The sequence below is a fragment of the Xenopus tropicalis genome, chromosome 8, assembly GCF_000004195.4.
Source record: "Xenopus tropicalis strain Nigerian chromosome 8, UCB_Xtro_10.0, whole genome shotgun sequence".
NCBI classification, from domain to species: Eukaryota; Metazoa; Chordata; class Amphibia; order Anura; family Pipidae; genus Xenopus; species Xenopus tropicalis.
Window position 1 is genome coordinate 78,957,569 of NC_030684.2, and position 13,312 is coordinate 78,970,880.

Consider the following 13,312-nt stretch of genomic DNA (forward strand, 5'->3'; position numbering starts at 1 on the left):
ATCTCAGGAACTGGTTTCTTTCTAGGAAATATTCTAATGATATCTGGAAACATTTTCTAAAATGTATTCTAAAACTGTATTCCCAAGATTTACCTTTTCAAATCAAAAGGCTTGGATAAGTGGTCTTATGTATTATGTATTGTGTATGGAAAATCCCAAAATAGCATTTGAAATCCATATATAACAGAGCCAATTAATCAGGGGTAGTCAAAGGAAACAGAATATGTTGAAATGTGAATAACAGGAAGGGAAACTATAAACTGTGATCTGTAATGGTGCCTTTCCAGTATACTTAATCAGGTTGTATAATTGGACAAGCCCTAGTGTTTTCTGTCATTTTTATAGCCCTTTTAACATAATAAAAAAGGATTCGGAATTATATTATAGCATAACAGGCCTCCTTTAGTGTACTAAAATAAAGGTTTCTAGAGGGAGAGCTTGTTCATAAAGTGTGCATTATTCAGAATGGCTAATGGTCAGGCCATCATTATAGTTGAAAAATTTTAGATCATCAGAGATGCTAAGGTAAGCGCCTTTATTTTGGCATATGAAGGTTCAGCAACGAGGAACAACAAACATCTTGTAGGGCCAAGGTCGGGAGCCATTGGTATTTGGTTCTGGGGTAATTTTAATTTCCTCTGTAGCCACAGTTGATTTTAAAATGAATTTCTGTAAGATAGTCGTGAGAAATATAAAGAGCTCCATACGAGCCAGCCCTTCTCCTGCACAGACACGTTTTCCTAGAAGGTAAGGGAAAAGGAGCGTAACATACCAAGTCACTATCACACCAAGGTCAACTAAAATGAAGATTATGGATACATCACATATTATTTAGAATTTTTGAGCTGCGCGTACGCTATGAGGCAAAGGTGGGCTGTATCTGTATTTGTTACATACTAATAAAAGAGCAAGAAAGAAGAATTATCACTTGCATCAAACTTTTGACATGTTTTGTATAATTTCTCTTTTCCTTTCCTCTAAAACAACACTAGTATAGATAGATAGAGGGCAAATAGACCCTTTGTGTATGACTATTTAATGATATCCATTTTGCACCTTCTGCATACCACAAGAAGTCATTTACAAAAGGCCCAGAAGTGTGACTTGAATGATGTGCAAATATGGGGGCAAGATGGAGGATGCCATGACCTTCATATATACACTTCTGCTAAACACAGGCAGCACTATCATTTGTAAAGCACAGGTCAAGCACAAGAATTTGCACTGTGGGTGTTCATGGTGGGGCAGGGTGCAAAGTTCAAAACATATTTTGGCTTTCACCTGTTTTGTTCATACTGAATTTTGCACTTGTTTCCTAGCAAATATAATGCAAATTTTCCTACCTGTAGAAAATGGCATAAATGCATCATTTTTCTTAAAGCATCCATTCTCATCAAGAAAGTGTTCAGGGTCAAACTGATCTGGATTTTTGAAATATTTAGGATCCTTAAGCACAGAGGTAAGTAGTGGAAAAATCAAAGTTCCCTACAGAGGAAATAATGTTTAGCATTTTGAAAAACTTTCCAAAATATAAACAAAACTATAGCGGCATTCACTACACTCTTGGCATTCTTCATGTGTCCATTAGGGGACACATATTGCTAATAAATATACAATGTAATAGTATATTATCCCCTTTTATTCCTGTATTAACCTTCCTATATCAACCTGTTCAGTACCTTAAAATGTCAGATTTATCTTTACCATTATGTACCTCAATAATATGATCATCTATAGCAGAATTCTCATTACTTCTTCCAGTTTTACCTAGCGCGTTAAGACTCAGTTCTTTAGTTTCCTTGATGTCTTTTCTACATATTTTTTGCCACACGTACATGTAGTTAGGTACACCACATTTGCTGTATGACAGTAACGTACATTGAGTTACAAAGTATATTTTGCTCATACAATATTAAACAAAGTATCTTGTCACAATTACAAAAGCAGTGGGTCAGATAAAATGGAAAAATATCAGCATCCAGAAAATAAGCCCGTTTATTGGCTGCTATTTTCAGTAAGTTTTAGTTGATTTCATGGTTTTCCTGTAATTTACTTTAAATAAGTGGGATGTTCAGTTAATTCAAGGATACTTTTTGCTAACTAATGTTAAAACATCTAGTTCATTTCTATCATTAATGGTCAAAAATAGGGATAAGTGAATATTTTTGCCTGATACTGATTCATGGCAAAAAAAAAATTTCTGTGAGTGGTGACAATTTTCACAAATATGTACATAGATTTTGTGTTGGCCATTCACTCCAATACATTTGGTGGGAGAAAAAACGTCTATTGACTTCAATGCATTTGGTGTGAGAAATATATGCTGAAAAAACGCCCATTGACTTCAAAAGATCTGCTGCAATTTTTCTACAGTTTTACAGATTTTTCCATGGTCAAATATTTAACTTAAAAATATACTAATTTATCATTTTTACTTAATCGTAGGGGCAGATTTACTTACCATCTGTCTGTGGATCTACTGGGGGTAATTTACAATGCCCCATACAGTGTACAAATGCAAAAACAAAAAAAGTTTGCACTGCAAAGGGAATTTGAAGAGTGTGCTTCATTGTGGAGACCTGCAAAATGCCCCTGTGTTAGGCAGTGCATTGAAAGTGGAGGGATGCCAGGCGATAAGCACTGGGCTGTTGCACCTCCTGACACTCTATAATCATAACTTAGCACTAAGGGACATGCTCTTGCACAACTTAGTGCTCTTGTATCTTTAACTAGAGCAATTTTTCAAAGGAATTTATAGGAAAATAGTAGTTGAGACTTCTATAGTTATCTGTTTCTTAAAAAGTTCCCATAAAGAATAGTTATCTGTTTGTTAAACAGTTCCCATAATGAAACTGAAATCTGGTGCAATATCTTGTTAAAAAAAAAAATGTCTTATCTCAGGAATACCAGTGGATGAGAAATACAGATTCTCCATCTCTCCTAACCCCTTCTAACCACCTTCCAAGTTTCCCATAGAGGAGACTGTCCTTGTGAACAAAAAATCAAAACATCAATAGAAATTGAAGCATCTAGCCTGCTGTATTCTAGGAACAATATTAATGGAGGCAAAAATTCTAGTTCCAATATTTAGGGAATATTAAATGAAAAAAAATTCTTTATCTAAGGGATGGAATGTTCTACCAACATCATTAAGTATATAGATCTTAAGTTAATTATCTGATAATCTAGATTTCTTAACTGTGGCTTTTTTATTCAAATCTATTTTATAAAGATATCAAATATGGGACTCTTTAAAGTGACCCCCAAAAATTACATTAGATTGTGTGAGAGAAGATTTTTGTCTTGGATTGGAACATAAATAGAACACACATATGCATAATATTAATTATTATATATGATTAGAGATAAATATGTGACATTTTATAAAATTGATACACTTGAACATGTGAAGCAAGAAAAGAGAAAGGGGATCCAAAGAAGTTGTTATCAAAAAGGGATATCTGATGGAAGTTCGCACTGGATACAAGGGTATACAAGGCTGGTGGCTGGTTGAATCAACTTGCTTTCATTTCAACTAAAAAGGGATAAGTATTCTTTACTAACTTTATCAAAACCATTGTGTTTTTTTACTGTTGGGTTTTATTTATTTTTTTCATAAGTAATTGTTGTTTTTGGAGCTAATTTACAAAGTTTGTGGGATCCATAGGCTTACAGCAGGTTACATTCCCTTGTAATTACCCTCAGCTTGAGGAGGGTGGGGTTTGATTAGTTCACCTTTACAGACTGCATAAATAGAACCACAGGCAGTCCAGTGAGCTGCTTACTAACAGGCTGGTGGCTGGTTGAATCAACTTGCTTTCATTTCAACTAAAAAGGGATAAGTATTCTTTACTAACTTTATCAAAACCATTGTGTTTTTTTACTGTTGGGTTTTATTTATTTTTTTCATAAGTAATTGTTGTTTTTGGAGCTAATTTACAAAGTTTGTGGGATCCATAGGCTTACAGCAGGTTACATTCCCTTGTAATTACCCTCAGCTTGAGGAGGGTGGGGTTTGATTAGTTCACCTTTACAGACTGCATAAATAGAACCACAGGCACTCCAGTGGAGCTTGCTCTGGTGGTAGGTGCTCTGTAAGTGATTGCTCTTGAAGTGGGACTCTGTAAGTGGAGTTATAAACTCAGGAGTTAAACACTAAGGGAGTTAAAAATAAGGTAAAACAAGGTATTTACTACAAGTCCTTACACCTATTTTTGTTTAACTGTTCTTGTAACTGGGAGAATGAGTGGTAGCAACATTGAAGGTCTGACACAGTGCACAGCCTGCCACATGTATGCAGTTGTGGAACAACAGTTCCAAAGTGCATACCTCTGTTGTGGATGTGAGCGAATTGCCACTTTAGAGGCTCGCGTTAGAGTCCTAGAGGAACACGTCGCAACACTGCGTTCAATCAACAATCTTGAGAGGGGTCTCTTGTTAACTGAACAAGAACTAGTGGGGTCAGATAGTAGGGGGGGAGGGGAGCAGCAAAAGGATGATAGGGCAGTAAGCTGGGTGACAGTTAGAAAATCTAGTGTGGGGAAAAGGAAAAGGGAGGCTGCTCCAGGGTTTGCGCATCCCAACAGATTTGCCAGATTGTGTGAAGAAGATGGGAGTGTGAACTCTGGATTGGCGGTTCTAGGTGAGGCTGATCTCTCTAACAGCCGGGAGACCAGTTTCACTAGTAGTGGTGGGGAGGAGAGCAGAGCTAGGCCTAAACAGATGGTGGTTATAGGGGATTCGATCATTAGGAAAGTGGACAGGGTAATCTGTCAAGCGGATCGCTTCAACCGGACAGTTTGCTGTCTTCCTGGTGCCAGGGTTCGGCATGTGGTTGATCGGGTTGACACATTATTGGGAGGGGCTGGGCAAGACCCGGCTGTCTTGGTACATATCGGTACTAACGACAAAATGAACGGTAGGTGGGGGACTTTAAAGAGTGAGTTCAGGGATCTAGGCTCTAAGATTAGGCAAAGGTCCTCCAATGTCATTTTTTCGGAAATTTTGCCGGTGCCGCGTGCAAGTTTAGGGAGACAGCGGGAGCTTAGGGAGCTAAATGCGTGGCTAAAGTCTTGGTGTAGGAAGGAAGGGTTTGGGTTCCTAGAGCACTGGGCTGACTTTTCCTTGGGGTACAATCTATACAGCCCTGACGGATTGCACCTCAATGGAAGGGGGTCTGCTGTGCTAGGGGAGAGAATGGTTAAGAGGTTGGAGGAGTGTTTAAACTAGACAAGGGGGGGGTGGGTGAGCTAGAATTCCATGGGAAAATTAGTGTAGACGGGGTAGGGGGACTAGCAAAGGGTTGTGGGGGAGGAGTGAGGGGGGCATATAGTTTATCAGATAAGGAGCTTCCGTTACAAGGAAAGCAGTCTCATAATTGCCTTAGCTCTAATTCTCCCTTAGCTAATGTAAACATCAGAGGGAGAAGTAATAATCTCCGCTGCATGCTGGCTAATGCGCGTAGCTTGTCGGGTAAATTAGGGGAGCTGCAAGCTATTGCATGTATTGAAAATTATGATTTAATAGGTATCACTGAGACCTGGTGGGATGATAAATGCGACTGGGCTGTGAATTTAAATGGGTATACACTTTTTAGGAGGGACAGAGAGATTAAAAAGGGTGGAGGGGTTTGTCTTTACGTAAAGTCAGACTTAAAGCCATGTAATAAAGACATTACCAATGAAAACGTCGAATCTCTTTGGGTAGAAATTTCAGTAGGGCTGAAGGTCACAAAGAAAATGATCATTGGTGTATGTTATAAACCACCCCGTATAGATGAGGGGGATGAGGCCCAGCTATTGTTGCAAATGGAGGAGGCTTCAAAACTGGGTCAAGTTGTTGTTATGGGGGACTTTAATTATCCGGACATTGACTGGAGTAATGGGGTGGCTAAGTCAGAAAAAGCTAGTAGGTTTGTAAATATGCTAAATGACAACTTTTTATTTCAGGCAGTTCAAGAACCCACTAGGAATGACGCTATTTTGGACCTGGTGATTTCTAATAATAATGAACTTATCTCTAACATTTGTGTGGGTGAGCATTTGGGGAACAGTGATCACAACATGGTCTCCTTTGAGATAATGCTGCAGAGACAGCGCTATAAGGGAGTAACTAAAACACTCAATTTTAGACGTGCAGACTTTGCCAGTATAAGGGCATCTCTGCAATGTGTCAACTGGGAAAGGCTTTTCATGGGGTTAGACACAGAAGGAAAATGGAACATCTTTAAAACATTGCTTTGTAGGTATACGCAACAGTATATCCCCCTAGTAAGCAAGGAGAGGCATCGCAAAGCAAAACCTTTATGGCTGAATAAAAGTGTTATTGTCGAGGTTGGTAAGAAAAAACGTGCTTTTAGGGCATTCAAGTTAGCTGGGACAGCAGAAACTTTCATCAGGTACAAGGAAGCAAATAAAGCATGCAAAAAAGCTATCAGGCAAGCTAAAATAGAGATGGAAAGGGATATTGCTGCTAGGAGTAAAAAGAATCCAAAATTATTTTTTAATTATGTGAATAGTAAAAAAATGAAGCAAGAAGGGGTGGGAACTTTATTATCACGGGGGGGTACGTTGGTTGATGAAAACGGGGAAAAAGCTGAAATTTTGAACTCTTATTTTTCATCTGTCTATACATCTGAGGAGCCAGATAATGAAGGCTTCCCTTGTAATATGCCCAGTTCTAGTAATTTAGCTACTGACGCATGGGTCACTCGGGAGGAAATTCAAAAGAGACTTGAACATGTAAAGGTAAACAAAGGTCCAGGGCCGGATGGGATTCATCCCAGGGTATTAAATGAGCTGAGCGCTGTGATTGCCAAACCTCTTCACTTAATTTTTCAGGATTCATTGAGGTCTGGCATGGTGCCAAGAGACTGGCGGATTGCTAATGTGGTGCCGTTATTTAAAAAGGGATCCCGTTCTCAGCCTGAAAACTATAGGCCTGTTAGTCTGACATCAGTAGTAGGAAAACTTTTGGAAGGGGTAATAAGGGATAGGGTACTTGAATACATTGCAGTTCACAATACTATTAGTTTGTGCCAGCATGGTTTTATGCGTAACAGATCTTGCCAGACTAATTTAGTTGCCTTTTATGAGGAGGTGAGTAGGAACCTTGATGCTGGAATGGCAGTTGATGTCATCTACTTGGACTTTGCTAAAGCGTTTGATACAGTACCTCACAGAAGGTTAATGATCAAATTAAGGAATATTGGCCTAGAACATAATATTTGTAATTGGATAGAGAACTGGCTGAAGGATAGAGTACAAAGAGTGGTTGTAAATGGAACATTTTCTAATTGGACCAGTGTGGTTAGTGGAGTACCGCAGGGGTCAGTCCTTGGGCCTTTGCTGTTTAACTTGTTTATTAATGACCTGGAGGTGGGCATAGACAGTATTGTTTCTATTTTTGCTGATGACACTAAATTGTGCAAAACTATAAGTTCCATGCAGGATGCTGCCGCTTTGCAGAGCGATTTGACAAAATTAGATAACTGGGCAGCAAACTGGAAAATGAGGTTCAATGTTGATAAGTGCAAAGTTATGCACTTTGGTAGAAATAATATAAACGCAAACTATCTACTGAATGGTAGTGTGTTGGGGGTTTCCTTAATGGAGAAGGATCTAGGGGTTTTTGTTGATAACAAGTTGTCTAATTCCAGGCAGTGTCATTCTGTGGCTACTAAAGCAAATAAAGTGCTGTCTTGTATAAAAAAGGGCATTGACTCAAGGGATGAGAACATAATTTTGCCCCTTTATAGGTCCCTGGTAAGGCCTCACCTTGAGTATGCAGTGCAGTTTTGGGCTCCAGTCCTTAAGAAGGATATTAATGAGCTGGAGAGAGTGCAGAGACGTGCAACTAAACTGGTTAAGGGGATGGAAGATTTAAACTATGAGGTTAGACTGTCGAGGTTGGGGTTGTTTTCTCTGGAAAAGAGGCGCTTGCGAGGGGACATGATTACTCTGTACAAGTACATTAGAGGGGATTATAGGCAGTTGGGGGATGTTCTTTTTTCCCATAAAAACAATCAACGCACCAGAGGTCACCCCTTTAGATTAGAGGAACGGAGCTTCCATTTGAAGCAGCGTAGGTGGTTTTTCACGGTGAGGGCAGTGAGGTTATGGAATGCCCTTCCTAGTGATGTGGTAATGGCAGATTCTGTTAATGCCTTTAAGAGGGGCCTGGATGAGTTCTTGATCAATCAGAATATCCAAGGCTATTGTGATACTAATATCTACAGTTAGTACTAGTGGTTGTATTTATAGTTTATGTATGTGAGTATAGATTGGTAGGTGTGGGTTAGGTGTGCTGGGTTTACTTGGATGGGTTGAACTTGATGGACACAGGTCTTTTTTCAACCCTATGTAACTATGTAACTATGTAACTATGTAACTATCAGGTTTATAAATGATTGAGGTATGAAAAATTAAATAGATGGGGTTACAAATGACCAGGGGGTGGCTATTATGCCCATAAATAGCTGAGGCTGCCTTTTTATAGCAAGGGGTGGATGGCCACTGCCCCTTCCCCCAATTTTTGCATCCTCCTATGCCCCCCTAGCTTGACCACTGCCCTCAGCTTCCAACCCCCCTGTCCCATCTCTATGCTTCAGGGACCCATGGAAACCATAGGACTAGGTTGCCTGTATGGTAATATGGGCACTGCTTCAGTCAGTTTCTCATTGGGCAATGGCATATATATGATCCAAAAAGACCAGCAACACTGGGATTTCTGTGCAAATCAAAAAAATATTTTTAAATGTATATATACAGCCAACATGATGTTTTGGTCCTCCCTGGGACCCCCCTCCCTGGGAAGCCCCTCACCTTGGGAATGTCATATCCTCTGAAGGTTGTGTCTTTGCTGGCTGCATGTTCTAATCCAAGTGGAAGAATGTCTCCAATTCTCTGCACCTCATGGATCACAGCTTCGGTATATGGCATCTTGCTCCTGTCCTCCACTGATGGATAGCGATGTTGGCCTATAACTTGAACAATCTCCTTGTAGACATTTTCTAAGCAAGACCAAATACTGAATTAAAATGAAACATTATTCAGAAGGTAATCTTCACACAAATGCCCAGTTAACTAACAGTATTGGTTTTGGAAGAGATTCAGGAACTCACTCACAGTTTCTGCAATCATTTGCCTGAACCTGAAGATTTGTAAATCTGCCCCAAGGCTGTTTTACCTGTGGTTTGTCTTCCTTCTGAGTTTTGCCTTTCATTGCCAGCCAGTTTACCCTACCTGTGCCATTGCCTACCTTCCTGCCTTGTTTTACATGTAAGTGCTGCATAAAGGCTTGTTTCTGTTTTCAAGTACCTGCATGTCTGTGTCCCAGTTCCACTTCCTTCATGGTCCTTAGCCCTATACCCTATGGCCGTAACCTTTTAAAGGCCAGTGTCCCCTGAAGATTGGACCAGAATTTTATTTGTTCTATTTCACTTGTAATGGATTTGAATTGTAAGCTCTCTTGGACAGGACCCTCTTTACTTCTTATATTGGTTATTGGGTTTTGTATGTTTTCTTTTTTTTTTCTATGAAAAATAAAATTGAAATTTTGAGCACTCGGTCAAACCCACACTGCAGTGTTGACCAAAATGGACAAATTGTTGTACTAACACCTCAATTTTTATAAAATGTATTTCAATGTATTCACACAAGCTGATTTTGGACACTGGTAATATCTTTTATGTTTTCTTGTAAGTTTAATGTATGCACACATTTATTTACAATGCTGCAGAATATGTTGGCGTTTTATAATAAAGTGTACATTATTTCAATTATGTAACAGAGATTTCCACCAAATAACCCAATGTTACTAAACCTAACAAATGTAAAAATCTAAAACTTGCTTGTCAATTCATGCATCAATGAAAGGCTTAATCATATAACTTGGGAAGTTGGTAACTGCCCATTTACGATTTGCTGTGATTTTTTATGCTGCCAAGGCTACGTTGTTGCATTTTTGGAAAGTTGGACTAGTCAGATGTTGCACTCAACTACTAGTTATTTAGGATACATTCCCATTTGTGTGGATCATGCACAAGTACAGATAAATGTCTATGTATCTGTATAAACCTGACTGCTATTGCACCACGCTTAGCTTGAGGTTTGAGGCTCTCAAACCCAGATATAAGGAAGGACTTTGCTGATGATTCACAAGGCTACCTTGAATTTCTGGGTACTTGAGTAAAATAAGAAAGGCGTATCTCAGTGTCGAACTTGTGGTCTCTGTCCCAGCTAAAAACAAATCGAGGATGGTTCCAAACAAATTCTCATAGTGGAATTCACTGTTAGGATTATTTTTTTCCTGGGGAAAGTGAAAAAGACAAATCTGTGCATTTGGTTTTGTGGAGTTCATAAAGCAGAGTAGCTAACTAGTATTGTTCTTTAAATTTCATAATCATAAGCCCCATTTATTAAAACTGATGTAATTCTTTGTGTTTTATTTTTCCACAGTAGAGAGTTTTTCTTTTGGCATACTCAAAATGAAGCACGCTAACTTTGAATCTCTATACTATAAGTTTACTAAAAAATCATTAAAACATGAATTAAACCCAATATGAATGTTTTGCCACCAGTAAGGATGAATTATATCTTAGATGGGATCAAGTACAAGGTACTATATTATTATAGAGAAAAGGGAAATCATTTTTAAAAGAATTATTTGATTAAAATGAAGTCTTTGGGAGATGGCCTTCCTGTTATTTAGATCTTTCTAAATAATGGGTTTCCGAATAACGGATCCCATACCTGTATTAGATGTAAATATAGGAAATCAAGTGAAAATCCAGTGCTCTGTGCTGAGAGCAGCACTAGGGGCAGGACCGAACTGTCAATCTGTAGATTCTGGCAAAATTTCCAAATGCCAGAGGTGTGTCTGTAAATTGCTATAGGCAGTCATTATTTATTTGGCTGGTGCGGGGCTGTTTGGGTCTCTGTGTACATAAAATGCCAGGCCCTATTTTGAATCACATTTCAGACCTGACCAGGAAGCACAGTTTAGCCCTGTCCTTACCCCCTGCCTTAGGGTGGGCATTAAGGACCAGGCCCCAATGTGAGCTGCACTTCTGCCTCTCTACCTTAAACATCTTAATGACTCACAAGGTAGGGAGATATAGGGTGGACACATACATGCTTCCTTCCGCCCGCCCAACACCAATACAGCGCAGGCTATTTTAAGGATATCTGACCTAAAAAACATGAAACCCTATATATATTCATGTACCCCTATATTTTACAATAGGGGTTCATTATTTACTATATGGAATAGAAGCAACCAACAAATGAGACCTAACTGTTCCCAAATGGTGTAATAACAATCCTTTGAAGGGAAATTGGAATTTTCTGTGACTTATAATATCCATATAATATACTAAAGGGGTACATTATTTCCTATTTAACCGTATTAGTCCCTAACTAACAGTATGCTCCTAAGGTACTTAGCTGCAACAGTGGTGGGCATGGTGCTTGAGTCTTAGGCTTCTAGGCTGCTGTACCCAGTCTACTGCCAGGTGGGTTCCCTCAGAAAATAATGGGGTAGTCATGGGCTCCCAAACTGCAACTCCGTGTGTCCACCAAGCACAAGCATGAAAGAAATGCCTAACCTGTTAAACTACAATTTCCATAATCCTTCTACAATGAGTGACATCCTACTGAACTATGCATCCCAGCATCCTCTGAAAAGGATATCCAGCATGATAAAATATATTTCCCAGCCCTCTACAGACCAAACTCACAGCCTACTAAAATACAACTGCAACAAACTGTAACATGGGATCAATTTACAGTAAAGGATAATATGCCCTCTACTAAAAGTGTATTAGGTTATTAGATGTCACCAAGGAGTTCAGTGACTATAAAAAAAAGTATGAGACCATAGGCTGAACTACAGATCTACATTTTCCAGCATCACCTGAAAGGAATGCACAGCCTGCTAAAATACAACTTCAAACTGACAGTTCTCCCATTTTCACCCACACAAACATACAGTAACATGGGATCACATTACTATAGATTATAAAGCATATTATACCCAAAATAATAGACTAGTAGAAGTCACCTTGAAGTTCTGTGGCCTGCAGCCATTTTATATGGTTGACGAACTTCTTGGTGATTTGAATAGCCTCATAAATAACAGTAGGGGGTACATATATTGCCATTCAGTATAAAATCTGGGGACAATTATATTAATTTTATTTGAATATGTTAATTGACCTAGCTTCCATAAACACTTACCTGCTCCATTCTGATTAGAAAACAGTCTATAAAGTCTCTTGGACAATTTGCATCCAGCGTGTCTTTGTGGGACTTTGCCTCATCCTTCACAAACTGTTTAAGCTTGTTAAAATATGTGAAAATATTTTGATGGGGGCCAGGAATGTAGCAAAACAGGTTTGGAAAGAAATTGAAAAGCTGTGACAAATAAATATAAATATTATTTCACTAAATAAAGTTACATATAAAAGATACATTTATTGTTTCCATTTAAAGATGTAGATTGGTTGATGGTGGGTGGATTGATGCATAGGTAGGTGAGTGTGCAGGTGGATGTGTGAATAGTTTGGTGGGTGGGAAGGTGGATTTATGGATAGGTGGGTGAATGGGTAGATAGGTGGGTGGTTGCATTAGTACATGGGTAGATGGGTATATAGGAAGGCATAGATAGATCGACATACAGATAGATAGTACATCCACATGATAGAGAGAAAGACTGATAGATGGATGGCTGTATAGTTTTATAAATAGACACAGTAATAGAGAGATATATACCATCCCAAAGAAGGAGTTCAGCAATTTGACAAACTCCCTAATGTACATCAGTAGAGTCATAAATTTTTCATCCTCATAGTCAAATCTCTCCCCAAAAATAATTGAACAGATGATATTGGAGACGGCTAGTCCCAGCAGGTATATTGGATCAAATGGTTCATCTGCATTAATTAATAAAAAAGCAGTCAGTGTTTTTACTTACAGTAATAAGAGCAGAACATTTCTAAAAACAGCCACAGGAAAATCTAGCCCAACTAGTTTGCACAAGGTAGTATGACAAATACTAATTATGTATATTGGAAGGTAGACCAAATATTTTTATACCACCCTGCTCATATATTTTAGGCGATGAACCTAATTTTTCTTCTTAGATTCCAAGTGCCAACTTAAATAATGTTTCCACTGATTTGTACAGTGTGTGTAATCAGTTTATTACAGTACTTCCTTAGACTTTCTGGGATGAAGATCCCTTTTGTGGCCCAACAGTGTTTATATGTAGTGATGAGCGAATTTTTTCGCCAGGCATTGAATTAACAGCGAAT

The 13,312-nt window shown here is 38.7% G+C and overlaps 1 protein-coding gene across 2 annotated transcripts in view; it reads right to left on the bottom strand.

Moving 5' to 3' along the window:
* Window positions 1–521: 521 nt before the first annotated feature.
* cyp2a6.1 (cytochrome P450 family 2 subfamily A member 6 gene 1) overlaps window positions 522–13,312 on the bottom strand; it is a 29,373-nt gene continuing 16,582 nt past the window's right edge. For both annotated transcript variants that reach the window (XM_012968038.3, XM_002939380.5), the window contains exons 4-9: window positions 12,771–12,931; window positions 12,237–12,413; window positions 10,167–10,308; window positions 8,823–9,010; window positions 1,344–1,485; window positions 522–740 (exon numbers count right to left, since the gene is read on the bottom strand). In XM_012968038.3, the coding sequence (XP_012823492.2) occupies window positions 556–740; window positions 1,344–1,485; window positions 8,823–9,010; window positions 10,167–10,308; window positions 12,237–12,413; window positions 12,771–12,931 (995 nt within the window). In that variant the 3' untranslated portion in view covers window positions 522–555. The remainder of the gene's footprint in view (window positions 741–1,343; window positions 1,486–8,822; window positions 9,011–10,166; window positions 10,309–12,236; window positions 12,414–12,770; window positions 12,932–13,312) is intronic.